Genomic DNA, 18,000 nt, shown 5'->3' with positions numbered 1-18,000 from the left:
GCTTAGATCTACATTTCAGCCACATGTCTAAAAGACAGCCACTTCATTAATTAACTAGAACTAGTAAATCACATTTATCATGTCGGATAGTTATTCTCAAATAAGTAGAAAACTGTTGCAAACTCAAAATGACACTGAGAACACAACAATGACAGGCTGAACCTGTAAGATCCAATCCTAATGCAAACGGACAAAATAGTCCATATACAGGAGATGCACTAAGAAGCAGTCTCTTTCTTTTAGTAAGGCTATTTGCAGGGTCAAAGCCTAAGCTTGTTCATAGCTTAGTCTTGCATGGTTTTTTCCATTGCAGATGCACATAAAACATAAGGTTATCAGAAGTTTCACCTGAACATAAGTCCCACTGATATCACTGGAATTTCAGGGTAAACAGCAATCACAGTATCCCAAATATAACGCTTTCAAAGAATGGTATGTAAATGAGTTGTAAATGTAGAGCAGCACCTGGAATTAGTATGTCAAAAGCACTTTCCCAACTCAGAATCTGTCAGTCCCTTCTGGAATTGTGTTTATATCTGTACGCAGAAAGTATCTGAGGTCACATCTCAAGACTCTCAGTGATCCATAAGCCAAGTCATTCTATCTATTATTTCCAGTCCATCACAGGAAACTTCTTTCTGGAACGGGAAAACAATAGTTAAAGGGCATTATTAGCCTGAGTCAGTACTGAAGAGTACTGCAGAAGATTAAGCCTACATTAAACTATGTAGCAGTAGAAGGGGACAAGGGGTTTCTGGCTGACTCCTACATGCTTTTTCTAGCGCTAGATTTTTCTAGTTTTTTTAATTTCCTTTTTCCACTTCCCAAGATGTCAATGCTGTACTTTGCAGGTTGCAGCAGTGAGTGGTGTTGTGCACCTAACTGTAAGACATTTATCTATCTGTAAGATACTACTGTAAGACATCATCTATCACTCATTTACTAACCAAGATTGCTTTGTTTGTGTCACAACAACATATCTTTTTGCAATAATTATATTCATTGCATTTTTAAACAATATTGCCTTGTTGCCTGTATCATGGTTAAGTGCACCGTCCATAGTCTGCTTCACAGATTTTTGAGACGTGATGTTCTTGTCAATTGTCTGTACAGATTCTGTCTGCTTACATGTATAATTTTGTAACGTGTCTTTGCACTGAACGCACACTATATCACCTCCTATTCTACCAAAGTTTTCAGTCATGCCCAAATAAATCCATATGGATTACGAATCGGGGCTATTCATTGATGCTTTTGATTTCTCCTTTAGGACTGTTCTATAGAGCCTAGGTCTTAATACTACACTTCCATCTAACCCGTAAGAAGTGTTTGTTTCTTCCAGCTAAATAAATCACTGCAATGCCTTCAACTTTGTGCTCAGTGAACAATTTTTTCCATCTATCTTATAATTCTCCTATTTCCCTAAAAAACCGAAAAGTTAGGTGTGTTTTCAGAGCTAAATATGTCAAACTCATTAGTTCTAATACCTTTTACTCACAGCACTTCTCATTTTAATTTCTTGTTATTGCTCTTACAGCTACAAAGTTACATATTAACCTTTAAAACCTGCTGTCATTGTCTTTTAGAAGTTATTTGTTCAGAGGAGAACTAAAGAATTGGAAGCCATTCACTACTACTTATTTAGAAATTTCAGACACTTCAGTCCACATTAAGGGCTCAGAGAAGGGCAACAATTGTAATGGGCTGTAATTACCTGTCTAGGTAGTTTTATCTTATCTTTCTGACTGTGTAAGTTTAGTATTAATTACTTTGATGCATCAACTTCTAAAATGTGTCTTGAAAATATATTTTCTTCTGACAGCATTTTTTCAGCACCAGATTGCTAATACAAGTCTCATCAGTAAATTAATCTCCCTTCTGAATATACAAACCAGTAATCAGCTACCGGTTGCACCTGTAATACTTGTTTCCAGATTAAAACTAGGTTTTTATATTGAGTGATACAGATATGTTATGAATGCAATAAGATGATGTTTGCATGACAGATATACTCCTTATACAAGTTATCCAAATCATCTAATATTTTAAACCCTCATGTGTGCTTTTTTATCACACAGAAAGTTTATTTCATTGTCTATTTCACTTTTTCATCCTTCTGAAACCCAGATGGAATCTCAGTCTGCACATTCTGTAGCATAGCAGTTTACTTGGATATAGAACAATATTTACTTTCTAAATGGTCTCATTTTCAGTATTTTAAAGTAGACTACAACAGAATTACATTTCAGGAGCTTAGGGCCCTCCCTACACTAGCAATTCAGAGAATCATTCAAGTTCAGAGAGACCTCAGGAGGTCTCTGTCTTGCTTTCCTGCCCAAAGTTGCTTAGAGTTTTATCTAACTGAATCTTGAAAATGCCCAAGGTCAGTGACTCCAAAACCTCCCTAGGCAAATCTGTTCCTGCAGTTAAATATCTACATTGTGATTATTTTTCTCCCCTTCATATCTAACCAGAACTCTGTCTGTTTCAATTTATGTACAGTGTTGTTCATCCTCCTGCTAAGCACCTCAGCAAAGAGCCTGGCTCCTTCTCAGGAACCTCTATCGCTCCTAGGTTCCCCTGAGGCCTTTGCTTTTCCATTCTGAACAGAGTTCCCTCAGCTCCACCACATAGGTAGGACCCTTAAATTAGGGATGCTGGACAATCTTAAAAGGGATATTAACCTGCTGTTAGCTGCTAGACTTCCAGTAGTATAACTTCCACAATCTCCTTACTGCCATAACTTTTATCCCAGACAGTACTCCATAAATTTAATTTTTGTTGGGTTTTTTGGTTTTTTTTTTCAGGAAACATGAAAATACAAGCCATAAGAACAGGTTGAATCTCCACCTGCAACCCACCCCATCCTAGGCCCCAAAAAAAAGGGCAACACCTCTGCTTCTTATCTCAAAACTTCTACATCCCATGAATCAAAGGAGCCAGATCTGTTGCAGCAGATGGAGCTTCAGGAAAGCTAAATGTTCCATTTGACCCACATTTCTATTGGTTGTTTGCTTTTGAGTTTTCACACACATATAGCTTTCACAAGATGTTTCAAGTAAAAGATTCAAGCAGATTGAGCCTTTTCATGGCTCATTACCTAAAAGCTGACTCTGTCTTTGAGACTAGGACACAGTTCTGTGATTCTTGAGCTCTATGACAACTTGAGGATATTATTTATCAGAATACACTTTGCTCCCTCCCAGAATCCATTAATACATGGTAGCGTAAAGAGAAGTTCTCAGGTAAGTGATATTTATCTACATTAAGATATAACATATATTAATATCACTTTTCTTCTCATTTTTTACTTTTCCTTAATGGCAGAGGAAGAAATAGATTCAGCACTCAGTTTAATACATAAGAGAAGTTAGTTCTCAAAAAATCCATCTGAAAGAGACATATTACTCCACACAAGAGATGTAAATTCATGCCTTGACAAGTACCAATATAATTTCACAAAGTCAAGTAAAATTAAGTTTATAAGATTACAAATATAACAAAAAATATATATTTTTATTATTAATGTGTTCTGTTTCATCCATAGTTTTGTTTTGGTTCACTTTGTTTCAATTCTTACTTTGTATTTTTATATTGTGAGTGAATGGCTGTGTGGTGCCTAGTTTCTGGCTGGGGTTAAACCATGATAGGGTGTAATGCCTAGGAAATTCTTTTGCACTAAATATACACTATTAAAAAAAGAAATAAAACATAGGTTTTATTTCAGATAGCTATAGGCAAATAAATATATTAATAAATACTGTCAACCACAGAAACTTTGCTAAGTTTTTACTTCCCTGAGTGCATTTACGGGCAGTAATTACCTTCCCGTGAGCAACTTGTCTGTATATAAAACAAAAGGACAATTTGGTCAAAGGAAAGGATGTTCTAGCAATTCAGAAAAACATGACAGTAATCAGCCACAAATTAACATGAAGAATAAAGTTCTGCTGTATTTAGATATAATGTTTTGCCTTCACATCCTTGCCTCCTGATATTAATTAAATTCACAAATGTCTCTTTGAATAAGCCCCCTCCCTAACTACCACCTTGATAAAAAGTCCCTCCTCAGCAGCTTCAAAGAGCCCGAAAGCCAAGGAATTCACTAAAGCAGATCAAACACACTGCTGCCACCTCCTAAAATTGTCCTGATAATTCTGCATCTATCTTATTCTCCTATCACAATGACAGTGACTTCAGATCTGTATAACTACTATTCCACACATGAGGCTCGATACCTGGTGTGCAATAAGCCTGTCCTATGCAGAGACCTGAGATTTACAGTATCAAACCCCATCTGTGGACAAACACAACTGAGTAGGAATGATGGCTCACCAGAGATCACACAGCCATAAAAAAAATTTTAAATGCTTTGAGGTTGTTTCTCACCTTAGCTTTTTTGTAAAAGTAATTCCTCCAACTGATTTACCAATCCTGGCCTAATTTCTATACTACATTTGCATAAAAATTATCAGCATTTACTTTATTGTTTGAAACACAGAACAAGAATTCATATCTTACACTAAAAGCAAAAAAGATATATATTTAATGAGACTTACTAGAGTCAGAGCAAGCTAATCACTGGAGCCGGAAGATAAAAGTACTGATTATCCATAATTGCCCATTTTTTAAAAAGAAATTCTTTTTCATAACCTTGGTGGGGTTTTTTATGCTCTTTTTGCTCTACCCTTTCCATTAGACTTCAAAATTTACCATACATTCTCAAGATTAGATCCTGAATATGGATTTTTACAGGTAAATGCCACAAAACCAGCTACAGTAAAGGAATAACAGAATATATATTTTAAAAAAGAAGATAAAAAAGTTACTGCAAATCATAGGATTCATAGAATGATAGGAGTTGGAAGGGACTTTTAGAGATCATCAAGTCCAACCCCCTGTAGAAGCAGGTCCATTTAGATCAGGTTACACAGGAATACATCCAGGCAGGTCTTGAAGATCTCCAAGGAAGGAGACTCCACAAATAACAACCTCCTGAGAGAAAGTACACAGAATACCAATAGTTGTCTGAATAGTAAATATAATTGCTCTCTATTGAGGTCTACAGGTTTTACTGTCCTTACCACTCACAGTACACATAACACAATTGCCCAGGAATCCCAGTCAGATACCACCACTCATAGTGGTATGTAAAACTGTATGTAAAGCTGGTACATAAACTGTTACCTCTGTGACAGCTATGGTCACTTTTCAGTGCTATGCTAAGTCCTTTGCAACAACAAAGACTAATTCAGAAGCAATGAACACAAGAGAGTGGGGCAAGTGTGAAAGACATTCTGGAGCCCACAATTCAGGTCTGAAATACCTATAGAGAGAACAGAAAGCTGCAAGTGAATAGCAATGCAAAATTAGAGAACAGTTGCCAGAGATCTAACTGTACACCGATCTAAAAGAAACTAGAATTATGTCCCTGGAGATGCCAGAGAGAGCAGAAGAACCCTTCTATTGTGTCAATATAACCTTTTGGTTGGGCCAACGCACAAAGAGGAAAAAACCACGTTTTGGAACTTTTGGCTTGAACTATTTATTGTCTATCCAAATGCTAAACCTTTCAGGAGTTTCAAAGTACCTGGTAATCAAGACTATCAGAAATTGCTTACCAGACTGAGAGAAGAAGATTGAAGATAAATGGAAGATAAATGGAAGACTGTAGATCATATCTTTTAGAAACTGTCATAACAGTAAATTGCAGTTATTGATAATTTTCCTAAAATCAAATAGATCTGTTCGAACTGGGATGAACTATATCTTCCACATCAGACTGTAAAGAGAGAGCCACTGAATGTCACATACTATTGACTTCCAAAGTCGTGGGTATCTCACAAAAGTAAAGCTTAAGATATTTCACTCATACTAGCCATATTGTTTGCAGATCAGTTAAACCCCAACTCTTCATATATTGCATCTAGTCTGTATGTTACAATCCTTCTTTTGCTCCAATAATAACTACCAAGGAGAACAAAAGTATGTAAATGTTTTACACACTTTGAGAGGTAATGCAAGTAAAAAAAGAAGCAATAAAACAGTGCTTTTTTTCTCTTTTAGATACAGAGCATGCCTCCTCTTTCCAGATATTGAAATTTGAAGGAAAGAGAAAATAAAAGAAAAAAACAGAAAATAAAAGTTGTCTGTAAGACATTAGAAATGGAAGCATGAAGATTTACTGCCATTTAAAAAAAGTTGCATCTATTTATTTACATAGTAACATTTTTTTCAGAAATTTTACTAGGAGTGATGCAAATGGTCAAGTCATGCATACAAAGACATTTCACTTGACTTTTTAATACACACTGTAAGATGAACAACTTTGGCATTATCACTTTCCCATGACTTTGGCTAAAGCAGTGATCAATACTTCTGTCTACATAGAAAACTTATCTTCTCCCAAGGGCATGAAAATACTGTGCTACACTGACTTTCCTGTTTGCTGATGATTTGAATAATGAGGACCATTATACAATGAGTTCATAATCCACACAACAACTGAGCCAAGTAGATGGAGGTCTGTGCTGTGCTATGCCATGCTGCACAAAGCACCTGGCCACAGGATACAGCTAGCCCACTAATCATAAAAGAGAAGGTCATAGGCAGCTCCCACTTGGCATTTAGCAACTACACCACTAGCATAGTGTTATCTCAAAAGTGCACCACCACATTGCCATGTGAACATCTTTTTGCTTGACAGCAGAAATGCTGAAAGAAATTCTTTACTTACAGGAAAAACTAAACTAAATTACTTACTTTTAAGATCTCTAAAGTCTTTAATTCTGGTGGACCTTAGCATGCCATGATCTGTGCAGTGTACCATGCCACAACTGTAGGTCTGTCCTATGATGCACAACGTAGTGTTCTTAGCATTTGAAGGGATGTAAGATTATGCTGTCCCTTTTTTCCACCTCAAAAAGTTATTTAAATCCATACCTGATGGAGTCCAAGTGCCCTTCTAATGGAGATCTGCACATCTGCATTACGCCTGCCATGAAAATTTTGCAATGTATAGTACATCCGGTCTCTGCATGCAGAACAGGCCTGTCGTCTCCCAGTGGTGCCAGCTTCTGTGCATGTACTACATAGCAGATGCTCACTGGCAATGTTGCTGATTTCCCAGTAGCTTCCAAAAAAAGAGGAGTCAGCAAAAGGGGCCATGATGAGCAATTCACACAACTTTCCCCCACACAATAGTTCTACTTAAACCCCAACAAAATAGGCTGCAGGCCAGAAAACTTCTGAAGATGTAGTACAACTCACGTCGCATCTTTCCCAAGGACTTGTGTCCTCTCTTCTGGCATATGATGTATTCTAGACGTATAATGGAGGATTAGTTTTTGTTCAGCTCAGAGGGACAACAAAGAGAAATAATGTGCTGCTAAAATTAGAATAATTTGTCAGGTCTAGAGACTGTTTCCTCTATATAGCCAAAGACCTCCAGGAAACAGAGAAATTATGAATGCACTGAAAGCACTGCAGATTTGACATCCTTTCATTAAAATGCTCTGAGATACAGCAGAAAAGCAAGTATAGACTATCAGGGATAGACTATCACTGAGTTATTTGCCTTTGCCTGTAGGATGAGACATCTCCATTAAATTCTGTTTATAAAATGTAAACATATCACCAATCAATCTTTCAGGATTTTTACAATGATTAAGAAATTAACATTTAGAAAGTTTTTGAGGAAAAAAGAAATACTAAAGAGTAGAAGAAGACTTATTTCTACATTTCTATATTGAAATTGATTTCTGTATTGAGTAAAAACCCCCGCAATACTGCTATGAAACCAGCTCTGGAGAAAAGATTGTTTTACAAGCCCTGATGCTGCTAAAACTTTAAGTTTTTGTAGCTTAGATAAATTATTATTTACACTGAAATCATGGAGGCTTTTCAGAATCATATAGACCGGCACATGCATTAATTGAAATAAATGGACTTCAATTACTCCCACCTTTCACTTCAACCACACCCATGTGAGCTTTCTGGGTGCACTTATCTTTGGAGTGGTGCTTCATAGTTAACTACTACATAGTATATGTTAACATGGAGTTAACTTTTTTTAATATTATGAGCATGCACAAAGATTGGACAACAAGAGAAGATGTGATAGAGCATTACAATAAAATATTATCAAACCAGGGAATCATTAGACTGGAAAAGACCTAATACTGTCAAATCCACCAGTAAACCACATTCCTAAGCACCACATTTACATGTATTTTAAATATATCCAAGGATGGTGCTTTCCTGAGCAGCCTCTTACAATGCTTGACAACCCTTTCTGCAAAGAAATGTTTCCTAATACCCAGTCTAAATCTCTCCTGGTGCAACCTGAGGCCACTTTCTTTCATCCTGTCACTTCTTGCTTGAGAGAAGAGGTCAACAACCACCTCTCTACAGCCTCTTTTCAGGTAGTTGTACAGAGTGATAAGGTCTTGCCTCAGCCTCCTTTTCTCCAGGCTAAATAACCCCTGTTCCCTCAGCTGCTCCTCATAAGTCTTGTTCTCTATATCAACATTGCATAAAATAATGCAGAATTTATTTTCACCTTCCTTACTTGTTAAAAGCTAAAGAATGTATATATATAAGTCCAAGAGTGCTAGAAAAATTCTTACGCTTCTACTACATGTGTGTTTCTGCACAGCAATATATTTAAACAAATATTCTTACACTTAATCAAACAATTGATTTTTTAAAACCAAATGGGTCATGCTTTGGTGACCATTCAATCAATATTCCCAGCAATATCAGGGAAAACACAGTTCAGTCCTCTCCATTGGATGTCACTGAGATAGTAAGGGAAGACATGATTTACCCTCATTGCCAAGAAGGCCAATGGCATTCTGGGATGCATCAAGAAGAGTGTGGCCAGCAGGTCAAGGGAGGTTCTGCTCCCCCTCTACTCTGCCCTGATGAGGCCTCATCTGGAGTCCTGTGTCCAGTTCTGGGCTGCCCAGCTCAAGAAGGACAGAGAACTTCTGGAGAGAGTCCAGTGCAGGGCCACCAAGGTGATCAGGGGACTGGAGCATCTTCCTTATGAGGAAAGGTTACGGGAACTGGGGCTGTTCAGTCTGGAGAAGAGGAGACTGAGGGGGGACCTCATTAATAGTTACAAATATCTAAATGGTCAATGTCAGGAGGTTGGGACATCCCTTTTCTCTATAGTAGCTAGCAACAGGACAAGGGGTAATGGGATGAAACTGGAACACAAAAAGTTCCATTTAAACATAAGAAAAAACTATTTTACTGTGAGAGTGACGGAGTCCTGGAACAGGCTGCCCAGGGAGGTTGTGGAGTCTCCTTCCTTGGAGGTCTTCAAGACCCTCCTGGAAATGTTCCTATGCAACCTGATCTAGGTGGATCTGCTTCTGCAGAGGGGTTGGACTAGATGATCTCTAAAGGTCCCTTCCAGTCCCTCCCATTCTGTGATTCCCAGGTCTCAGTGGACCTTAGCCAAAAGCAAAAGACAGCTTAAGATGAAATGCCACGGAATTTCAACAGGACTTCAGAGTTTATCAAAGAACTACTTCACCTCGCAGAATCACAAAACACTATACTGGGCATTACAATGTACATAATACAAACCTTTTGATGTAATTTTCAGTCACAGGCCTCAATTGCATCACCTTTTTATATTTACAAATGCATGTGATTGTACAGTTACAGTCCTGAGCTTTTTAAAGTCAGGAAGATCCCTTCCACTATGATGTTATCTACTAGTAACCCATTTCAGCCACCTGAATAACTGAAAACACTTAGAAAGTTACCATTGTGCTAAGACTCCTCCTATGCAGAATATAGTCCCATAACACTTTTTCATCTTTGCTCATGTTTTGGGGTTTTTTTTAATGGATTCTTTGGAATTGTTTGGTTCCTGCTGAACCTTCAAGAATTCTGATGTGATTACTAGGAGACTTGGGTTTGGTTTTTTTTTAAGAAACTAAACCAACAGTCCACATCCTAAGTAAATCAACCAAGACTTGAAAAAAATTGTCTTGAACACACATAAAGATGGAAGTTTGTGTTCTGCAAAAACCTGTATTGTAAAGAGAGTTAGCATTAAAATCATCTGCTATAATGAGTATAATTTGTTTTTCAAGAATTCAGACTTAGGAGTGTGAGGTTTTGTAATTTTTTTAAAGGAAAGGGGTGAATAAGCAACGAATATTGAACTTTATGCCCTGCAATTCAGTGATGGCAGAAAGTCATGATTTGAAAACTAATTATACCGCATATAAGCAGTGTAAAAAGCACTAAAGCAGTTAATGGATTAATGCAGTACATTAAAAAAAAAAAAAATCAATCACTATCTTGCAGTTACTGATCTGGAAAATACAGCAATGAAAGATACTTATGTTTGCTGATAGAAAGTGAAGTTCTTCATGTTACCTTAAAAGGAAAATAAAATACTCTTCTTGTGTAACACTTTGTCATATCCTCAGATTTGAACAGTTCTGCAGGATGGAACCTAACCATTATACCATATATAAAACACACCTTTGTCAGCAAATTGCAAAATGACAATTAAAACAAAAGCCACTCTTTCAGAAGCACAGTACTTTCAACATTGAGATGTTCACACTGAACTTTCCATCAGTGGTAGTTTCTATAATAGGGCTATATTACAATCAGTATAACCATGACTGCTCATCAGATATGTCATGATTTTGTTTCAGAAACACTCTACCCAAACCAGAGGTCTTGTTTGTGACCTTTTGGAGTTTCAAGTTGATTCTGTATAAACTTTGCCAGTTCCTATGAAATGCATGACAGAAAAATGTTGCAGGTCTTGCATGAATGGATTTTTCTAATAAGCGCTTGGTTGTAAGAAAACTCACTTGTTTGTACACAGGTAATATTTTGCCCAAATGTCAAGACACTAAAAGTTTCTTCATGCTATGTTTCTGGTTCTAAATAAATTCAATGATCCGAGTGTCTAGAAGGAAGGACCAACATACCTATTGCACACTTTTTCCTCACTAACTCCACAGAAGGTAACAAAAGATTCTACTCTGTATTTAATATATAATGAGGCCAATAACATGACACACACGCTTACCTACTGTACCTTTCAGATGCCACAGAATCCTAGAGGAGTCCTGTGGTTTATGACAGCAAAAGACACCTCTTCAGCTTTCTTTTTGTGCCACATTGATAAAATTGGAAAGATCTGTAAATTGCAGGGGGAAATAAGGAGGTAACACAGCTATAGACTAATTATGACTTTCACAGGAATCCATGGATTAGTTCTGGAAATACGAATTAATTCCATTAACACTGTAAGCCCAGAGCCACATACACTGTGACTTACTCCAATCACAAAGAACTAATTGACTCACTATGACACCTGTGTGACCCAGCCCATTATCTCTTCTTTCTTGTAAAAACAAACACATGAATCAAAATTAAAACTACTGGAAAAAAAATCAAGTATATATTATTTCACAATTATATAAGCATAACATAAAACTTTTTTACCATGAGCATGGTCAAGCACTGCAACAGGTTGGCCAGAGGCCTTGTAGTCTCTGTCTTTGGAGAGAATGAAAACTGAGCTGAACAATGTTCACGGCAACCGGCTCTGGCTGATTGTTTTGAGGGAGGGGTTGGACTACATACTTCCAGCAGTCCCCTCCAACCTCAACTATTCTGTGATTCTATGAAAACTGTAGAAAAGAAGCAACAGGAATATAACAGAAAGAGAGTAGAGCATCATGTGTTTTTTTGTTTTTAGATTAAGGTCCAACTTGAAACAAATAATTTGTGATAGAATTTCTAAATGCAAGAATGCTGATGTATCCTGAGATCGCATATTTCCTATGCTTTGATCCCACATAAAATTCTCCCATAAAAATCCATGATAATCTTTTAAGCATCTTATATTGAAGATTTTAAAAATGGCAGAAAAGAGACTGTTAATTATCTTTCTTCAACAATTTTCCTCCTTTCACAACTAATAACTCTAGGAAAGAGAGGGAGCAGTGAGCATAGAGCCTTCTAGAGTGCAATCTAACACACAATACAGTCTACTGGAAAATTACAATAAAATCCTCTGCAGAGGTTACAAATTCACATTGTATAAGCTATTTGTAGCTATTAAGTCTCAAATGAAACCCACTGAAGTTAGAACTGTGATACAGCTAAGAAAAAGAAGAATCAGATGAACGCCCGTCAAAGTGATTCTGATCCTTGTACATAAACACATTCTCAAAGTAGAACCTGCAAGTGGTTTAAGTAGGAAATAAACTTAATTACTTTAAGCACCTGAAACGTTTTCTATTTCACAAGATTTTGGTACAGTTGGCAGTTTATTCACACACATAGACTGTTTTTACTACATCCACTCCTGAATGTAACAAGTTCAACCCTATGAAACTGAACCTCCACACAGCTTCAAACCTAGGGAGTTGTTTCATACTAATCTATTTTTGATCAGATATTACTTTTCAGATTAGTCTACAACTAAAAAGCATCAGAAAATACACATAATTTTTGCAGTTACCCAGCAGTTCCATTGCATCATCTTCATTATCAATATCTTCTTCAGTTACAGATGGAGCTGTGCTTTGAGCAGAATCAAAGGAGTCCTGAGAAAGCATGGCAGCCAGCAGTTTCTTATGTTGCTGCTGTTGTTGTTTAAGTCCTTTGGTCTTTGGCTCCATTTTTAAGCTGTGAGGAAGGAAAGTACAACTTTCTCTTACTGGTGCTCTCTACAAAACATGTCATGCATTTGTCAAATTACTGCAGCCCAAGACGTCCTGCAGATTTGAAGGTTAATGCCATCAGACCACACATAAACCATCTGGTTATTGTTCATCCCCTGATCATTGGAAGTTGTAAGTCAGTTTGTATTTTCAATTCCTATCTAAAATTTTAATTGAAGGATGATGGAAAAATTTCCCGTTGACTTTATGGCCATTAATCAAGTCTAAATAAGTTACATATACAGAACAGCAGGATGCCAATTACTAATCAGTATTGCTAAGGCATTGTTCATGCAGCAACAAAGCTGAAAATAAAGAACTACTCCTTTGAGTAGTTATGTTACCAGGACCCCACAGGATTAAGGACTATATAGTTAAACAGTTCTCATGGTTTGTTGACCTTAACCTAAGTAACAGACAACTGAAACTGCACAGAAGTTAGCAGAAAGGTCTAAGGCAGGACTTGATTAGACTTGGTGATTTCTGATTCCAAGATAAAGACAACAGAACAGACATTCCTCAGGTGCCCCACTCGAGGTTATCAGCAACACCTTAGTCTGTCTTACAGCCTATTGCAGAAAGGCACAACTGTTGAAAATGTATGAAATTTAGTATAATCAAGGACAGTTCTTTTCCACTGCAAAGATAAACACTAATAAGACAAAGTGGACTTTGGAGATGAAGAAAGGGCTTTGAGTTTAGGACATCAGGTTATGGATGGGGCCTCTGCAAGCTCTACTTCACTTGGGGCTCTAAGAAACAAGAGCATCATATTAAAAATCAGTCCAATTCCCCACTGTGTACATACATTATCCTTGAAGAAGTTTCCTAAGAGCCTTGCTTCTTCTCGGAATTTCTACAAGAAATTTTTCATGTAGGAAACTACTAACAATTACTTGGAAATCTTATTTTCACAGTCTTCAAATTTCTGAAATATGAGCTCAGTACCAGCAGGATTGCCATCAGCACTTTTATATCATCCCTTATCACATACTAATACCTTGCCACACTCCCTTATGACAGCAACAGAGACCAACCTGAAACCAGCAACAAATACAGTCTTTCCTCTTTAGCAATACAGAGTATCAAGGGCAAAAAGGTGACCTTTCATCAGTTTCCCAAGACATCACCAATACAGCTACCTCAGACTGGCTACACTATCTTTCCCAGTCAAAGTAGCAGTGAAACTTGTCCTTTTAGATGTCCAAAGTTAATTCTCCTTCTTTTTTAATGGAACTGTGCCTGGCTTTCAGATATACAACATATCTTCTTCTGTTGCTCATCCTCACAGGAATGTATTTTTTTTAAGAAGGAAGCAGTGGTTCTTTCCTACTGTCCGCTACTGAATGGAGCAAAAGCTGAGGTTCATGGTTGCAGACATAGAAAGCAGACAACTCAGATTCCAAAATACCATGTAGTATGTATACTCACTATGATATACTTTATGCTGAAAAGAGCAATACTGAAAATGGGCTTGTTATCAACAGACCAGCAGTCCATAGGCACATGCCGTTCTCTGCAGCATATTCAGTCACCTACAAAGTGTTATGAATGTGTAAAAACCTAGGGCTTCCCCTTCCACCAAACACCAAAAACTCCCTGTATGCTATGCTCTATGAAAACAAAACATAGAGAGGGAGTCACTAGACACTTATGCCAATTACTCTGCAGTGACCTGTCAATCCTAATTCACTGGATGAATACATGATTTCATTTATGTAGCATTTCTTTATGTTTAGTCATAAGTAAAAGAAAACATATTATCTAGAAGTTTTCAACTTCCTGTTCTCATGCTGTAAGTGAAGATTAATTTTGAGAGTTTGATGTTTTATCACATAGATCCTGATAGTCAGGGATCAATAAATTTGAAATAGTTAATGCTCCTTCTCTCAGTTGCCAGGTAAAAATGTAACTGCACTATTTTCGGCTATGTTAACTATGATGTAGATGAATGAAATATAGATGAGGTAATCAAAAATTCTTTAGAAACAATTACAAATTCAGTCATTTCAGAGTTTCATTTGATCTCATAAAGCCCATACTATTCCCACTACTTTTGGATGTACCAGGTATACGCAACATTAAAACTAAATGATTATTACCTATTACTTGTCTCATATTTGGTGTATAGTCAATTCCAAATTCTGCTAACAGTACATACTTTAATTCCCAGTACCACCGAATCAGACCTTGAAGAAAGTGCCCATTTTTAGTGAATTACTATTAAACATTCAGATTAACCTTGATCAACAGGGGTCTTTTAAACTTACATATATACATAGCATCAATTTTAGCATCACTATTATCTTGAATTTCTGTAATTTTATGATTATGCTTTGTATAAAAGCCTTACAAAAGCTGATGAAATGCTAATGAAGCAAAGAATCATCCCAGACACAAAATCAGTCATCCAAATGTAAAACCATACGCTGCATATAATTTAGTAGTTATTCAATTTCACTGAAAATAAGTATTCCCAATTAACAACACATTTTTCAACAGGTCTTCAGCACTTACTGCATCAAAAAAAACTAGAGAGACTCAGTGTTCCATGAGTCTTTCCTGGCATCAAGTACTCCCTATTCTCCTTAATTCATACACTAGGCAACATGATTTTGTCATGATATTCAACAAGACTTCTCAAATACTATTCTCAAAGCCATTAATCACATTTTTTTAATTATAGCATTAGCTGTGAGTTCTCATAGTTTGTACCACCCTCTACAAAGAGAAAAATATGCTGCTTTGAATCATCTTTGTTACTCAGAACTAAACCTCTTTGCTCCCTTATAGAGATTAGACAGAGATGCTTATTTCTGTTCCCTCCAATTGAAAGAAGGGATACAATACCCTCAGTTTGCTCTGAAACATGGAACAGATCTTTGTTCAGTGTCTTTATTGAACTACTAAATAAGGAAAAAGAAACCCAGTCCCTCACAATCAAGCTGCAGTGCCAGTTGCTGACTCCATCACTTTCCCAGGAACTGCACTGGAAAGACCCAGTGTCTGAATTCTGTTGGTTCCAGTCCAATGTCTGGCTGAGAGATCATTACTACATGCTGGTATTTCTTTGAAATAATAGTACTTGCAACTTCTCCCACAATAATCTAATTAAAAGACGAAAGAATTACTCATGGATAACAAAACTTCTCAACATGTGAGGAAAGTTAACAAATGCAGAGAAAAAATACAGAGTAAGAGTACAAGTGACAGGCTGGTTTCCTTGTAACAGGGAGGTAAATTCCAATGTTGAAGGCACATGGAGGACATAGTGAAGGAATACCTTAGACCTTTTCAAAGAGAAACCAGAGAGCTTCTGCCATCTTAAAAGAGGAAGAAAAAGGTGTCTGATGCAGTCAGAATACTAGTCATAACCAAGGAGAAAGACTACAAGGCTGAGGGAGAACCGTAGGTGTTTAAGCCAATTAACAGAGGCAGTGCACAAGCTTTACACTTCAAAAAAAAAAGAAAGACCCTTTTAAAGAAAGGCTGTAAATACTTCACTATCTGGGATAAAAAGGTATCTTTAAATCATGAAAAATTGACTCCTTGTAAAAATCGTCATCTCTTTCATGCAGCTGAGGCACATTAACAGACAGACTCCCCCATCCTCAGCCAAGCCAAATAAATTGTCAGAAGTTATTTACTGCAGGGAATATCATTTTCTCTTTGAGAAAGAATTTTGATGCATAGTATAAGAACTGAAGATTACTTTAGGAAGTTCTGTTAAAATAACATAGATATTGTTTCCCTTGTCTATCTTTCCTTTAAATGAGAAAATCACAGTTATCACTGAAGTGTCAAGAAGATTAACAAACAGCTACTACCAATCATGGAAATTCATAATGAATGAAGCTATATATCAAGAAGTTATTACACAATGGACCCAAATCATGTCAAAATACATTTAGCTTTATATATTGGAATAAAACCATTGGATTGAAAGTGATTATAAAGTTAATGGTATACAAAAGCATGAGAAGAAAGTAGACACATTTTAGCGTCTTACATTTATTCTGCATGCTGCCACACTATGGCATGGGAATTTAAAAGCCTTACACTCTGCTCTCAGAAATGGGGCCTCACAAAGCTCTGCATCAAAAATTACATTTCTAGTCCAAACCAAAGTCCCACCTTCCTCCAGGGCTGCTGCTATCCTCACTGTCCCACTGCTCATTTTTATTTCTTGGTATTGGTGGCTGCAGCATTTCAGCAGCCAGTGGGTCTGCATCATTCTCTTCACGGCCAATCCATTCTCCAATCACACGAGGTCTGAGAAGGGGAGTGTTAAAACCTGTTGTGTCCTGAAAGGAGATTAGAAGAAAACTGAAATACTGCACTGCTTGTTCTCAACCACACATTTAAATAGGAAAAGGAAAGAAGATATAGAAAATAAAACTATTCACTAAGAAAGCACACAAGCAGTACAATACATTATCAATTTAGTGAACTACAAAATACTTAGAAACAATTGTGGAATAAAGAAAAGATTCCTATTAACAAAAATCTACAGAGATTTTCCCACTCTGATACCTCAAATCTCTCATACTCTTTACTTTTCAATGGCAACTGTAGGAACGTGGGGTATCATCTTGAAAAATTGTGTTTTTTTTTTTTTAATAAGTGCATAACTTTTGAAATTGGCACTATGTCAGTTCTGAGAAGTAACAGATGAGGTCATTTGTATAATTAGCACACCAACCAAAAGACTGTTGTAGATTAATAGCATCACTCTTATTTGCATTATGAATTAATGCACAAGTAATAAATTCATCTGCATCCAGCATTTTTATGAATTAATGCAAAAGTAATAAGTACATTCACATTCAGCATTTTAGAAATAACCCTGCTGGGATTTACATACTATATCTTTCAATTCTGAAAATGGTACTAACATTTTAATAAAAGGCATTTCTGAAACTAGTACTTATATTTTAAACACTTACTGAAAGCAGAGAGATGGAAATAATTATAAGCAAGCAAAATGCAACGGGAACAAAATAATAGTCATAATTTGCATCATCATATAAGGAATTTAGATTAGACAAACAAATTGTCCTTAAAAATTGTACGAAAAAGCCATTTGAAGTGATATCTCTGTTCTCAACATTAGTAGAATGGATGTAGATAATGTGGTATGTACAACAGTTCAGTCAAACTAAAAAACACACATGTATGCAAAGAAAAAAATATGAGCTGATGGGACGGGAATATTTATTTCAACTGAACTCTTTTCTAGGCTAGCAAAGACATTTCACATACTGTTTTCCTAATTAGGAGAGAT

General features: G+C 36.6%; 1 protein-coding gene across 1 annotated transcript in view; it reads right to left on the bottom strand.

Annotated features, from left to right (window-relative positions):
* C4H8orf34 (chromosome 4 C8orf34 homolog) overlaps nt 1-18,000 on the bottom strand; it is a 164,168-nt gene that overhangs the window by 87,782 nt on the left and 58,386 nt on the right. Inside the window, exons 6-7 of the mRNA XM_061995680.1 lie at nt 16,851-17,020; nt 12,515-12,681 (exon numbers count right to left, since the gene is read on the bottom strand). Coding sequence (XP_061851664.1) covers nt 12,515-12,681; nt 16,851-17,020 — 337 coding nt within the window. The remainder of the gene's footprint in view (nt 1-12,514; nt 12,682-16,850; nt 17,021-18,000) is intronic.

Source organism: Colius striatus, chromosome 4, assembly GCF_028858725.1.
Source record: "Colius striatus isolate bColStr4 chromosome 4, bColStr4.1.hap1, whole genome shotgun sequence".
In the NCBI taxonomy this organism is placed as follows: Eukaryota; Metazoa; Chordata; class Aves; order Coliiformes; family Coliidae; genus Colius; species Colius striatus.
This window is presented reverse-complemented; position numbering and strand designations above follow the sequence as displayed.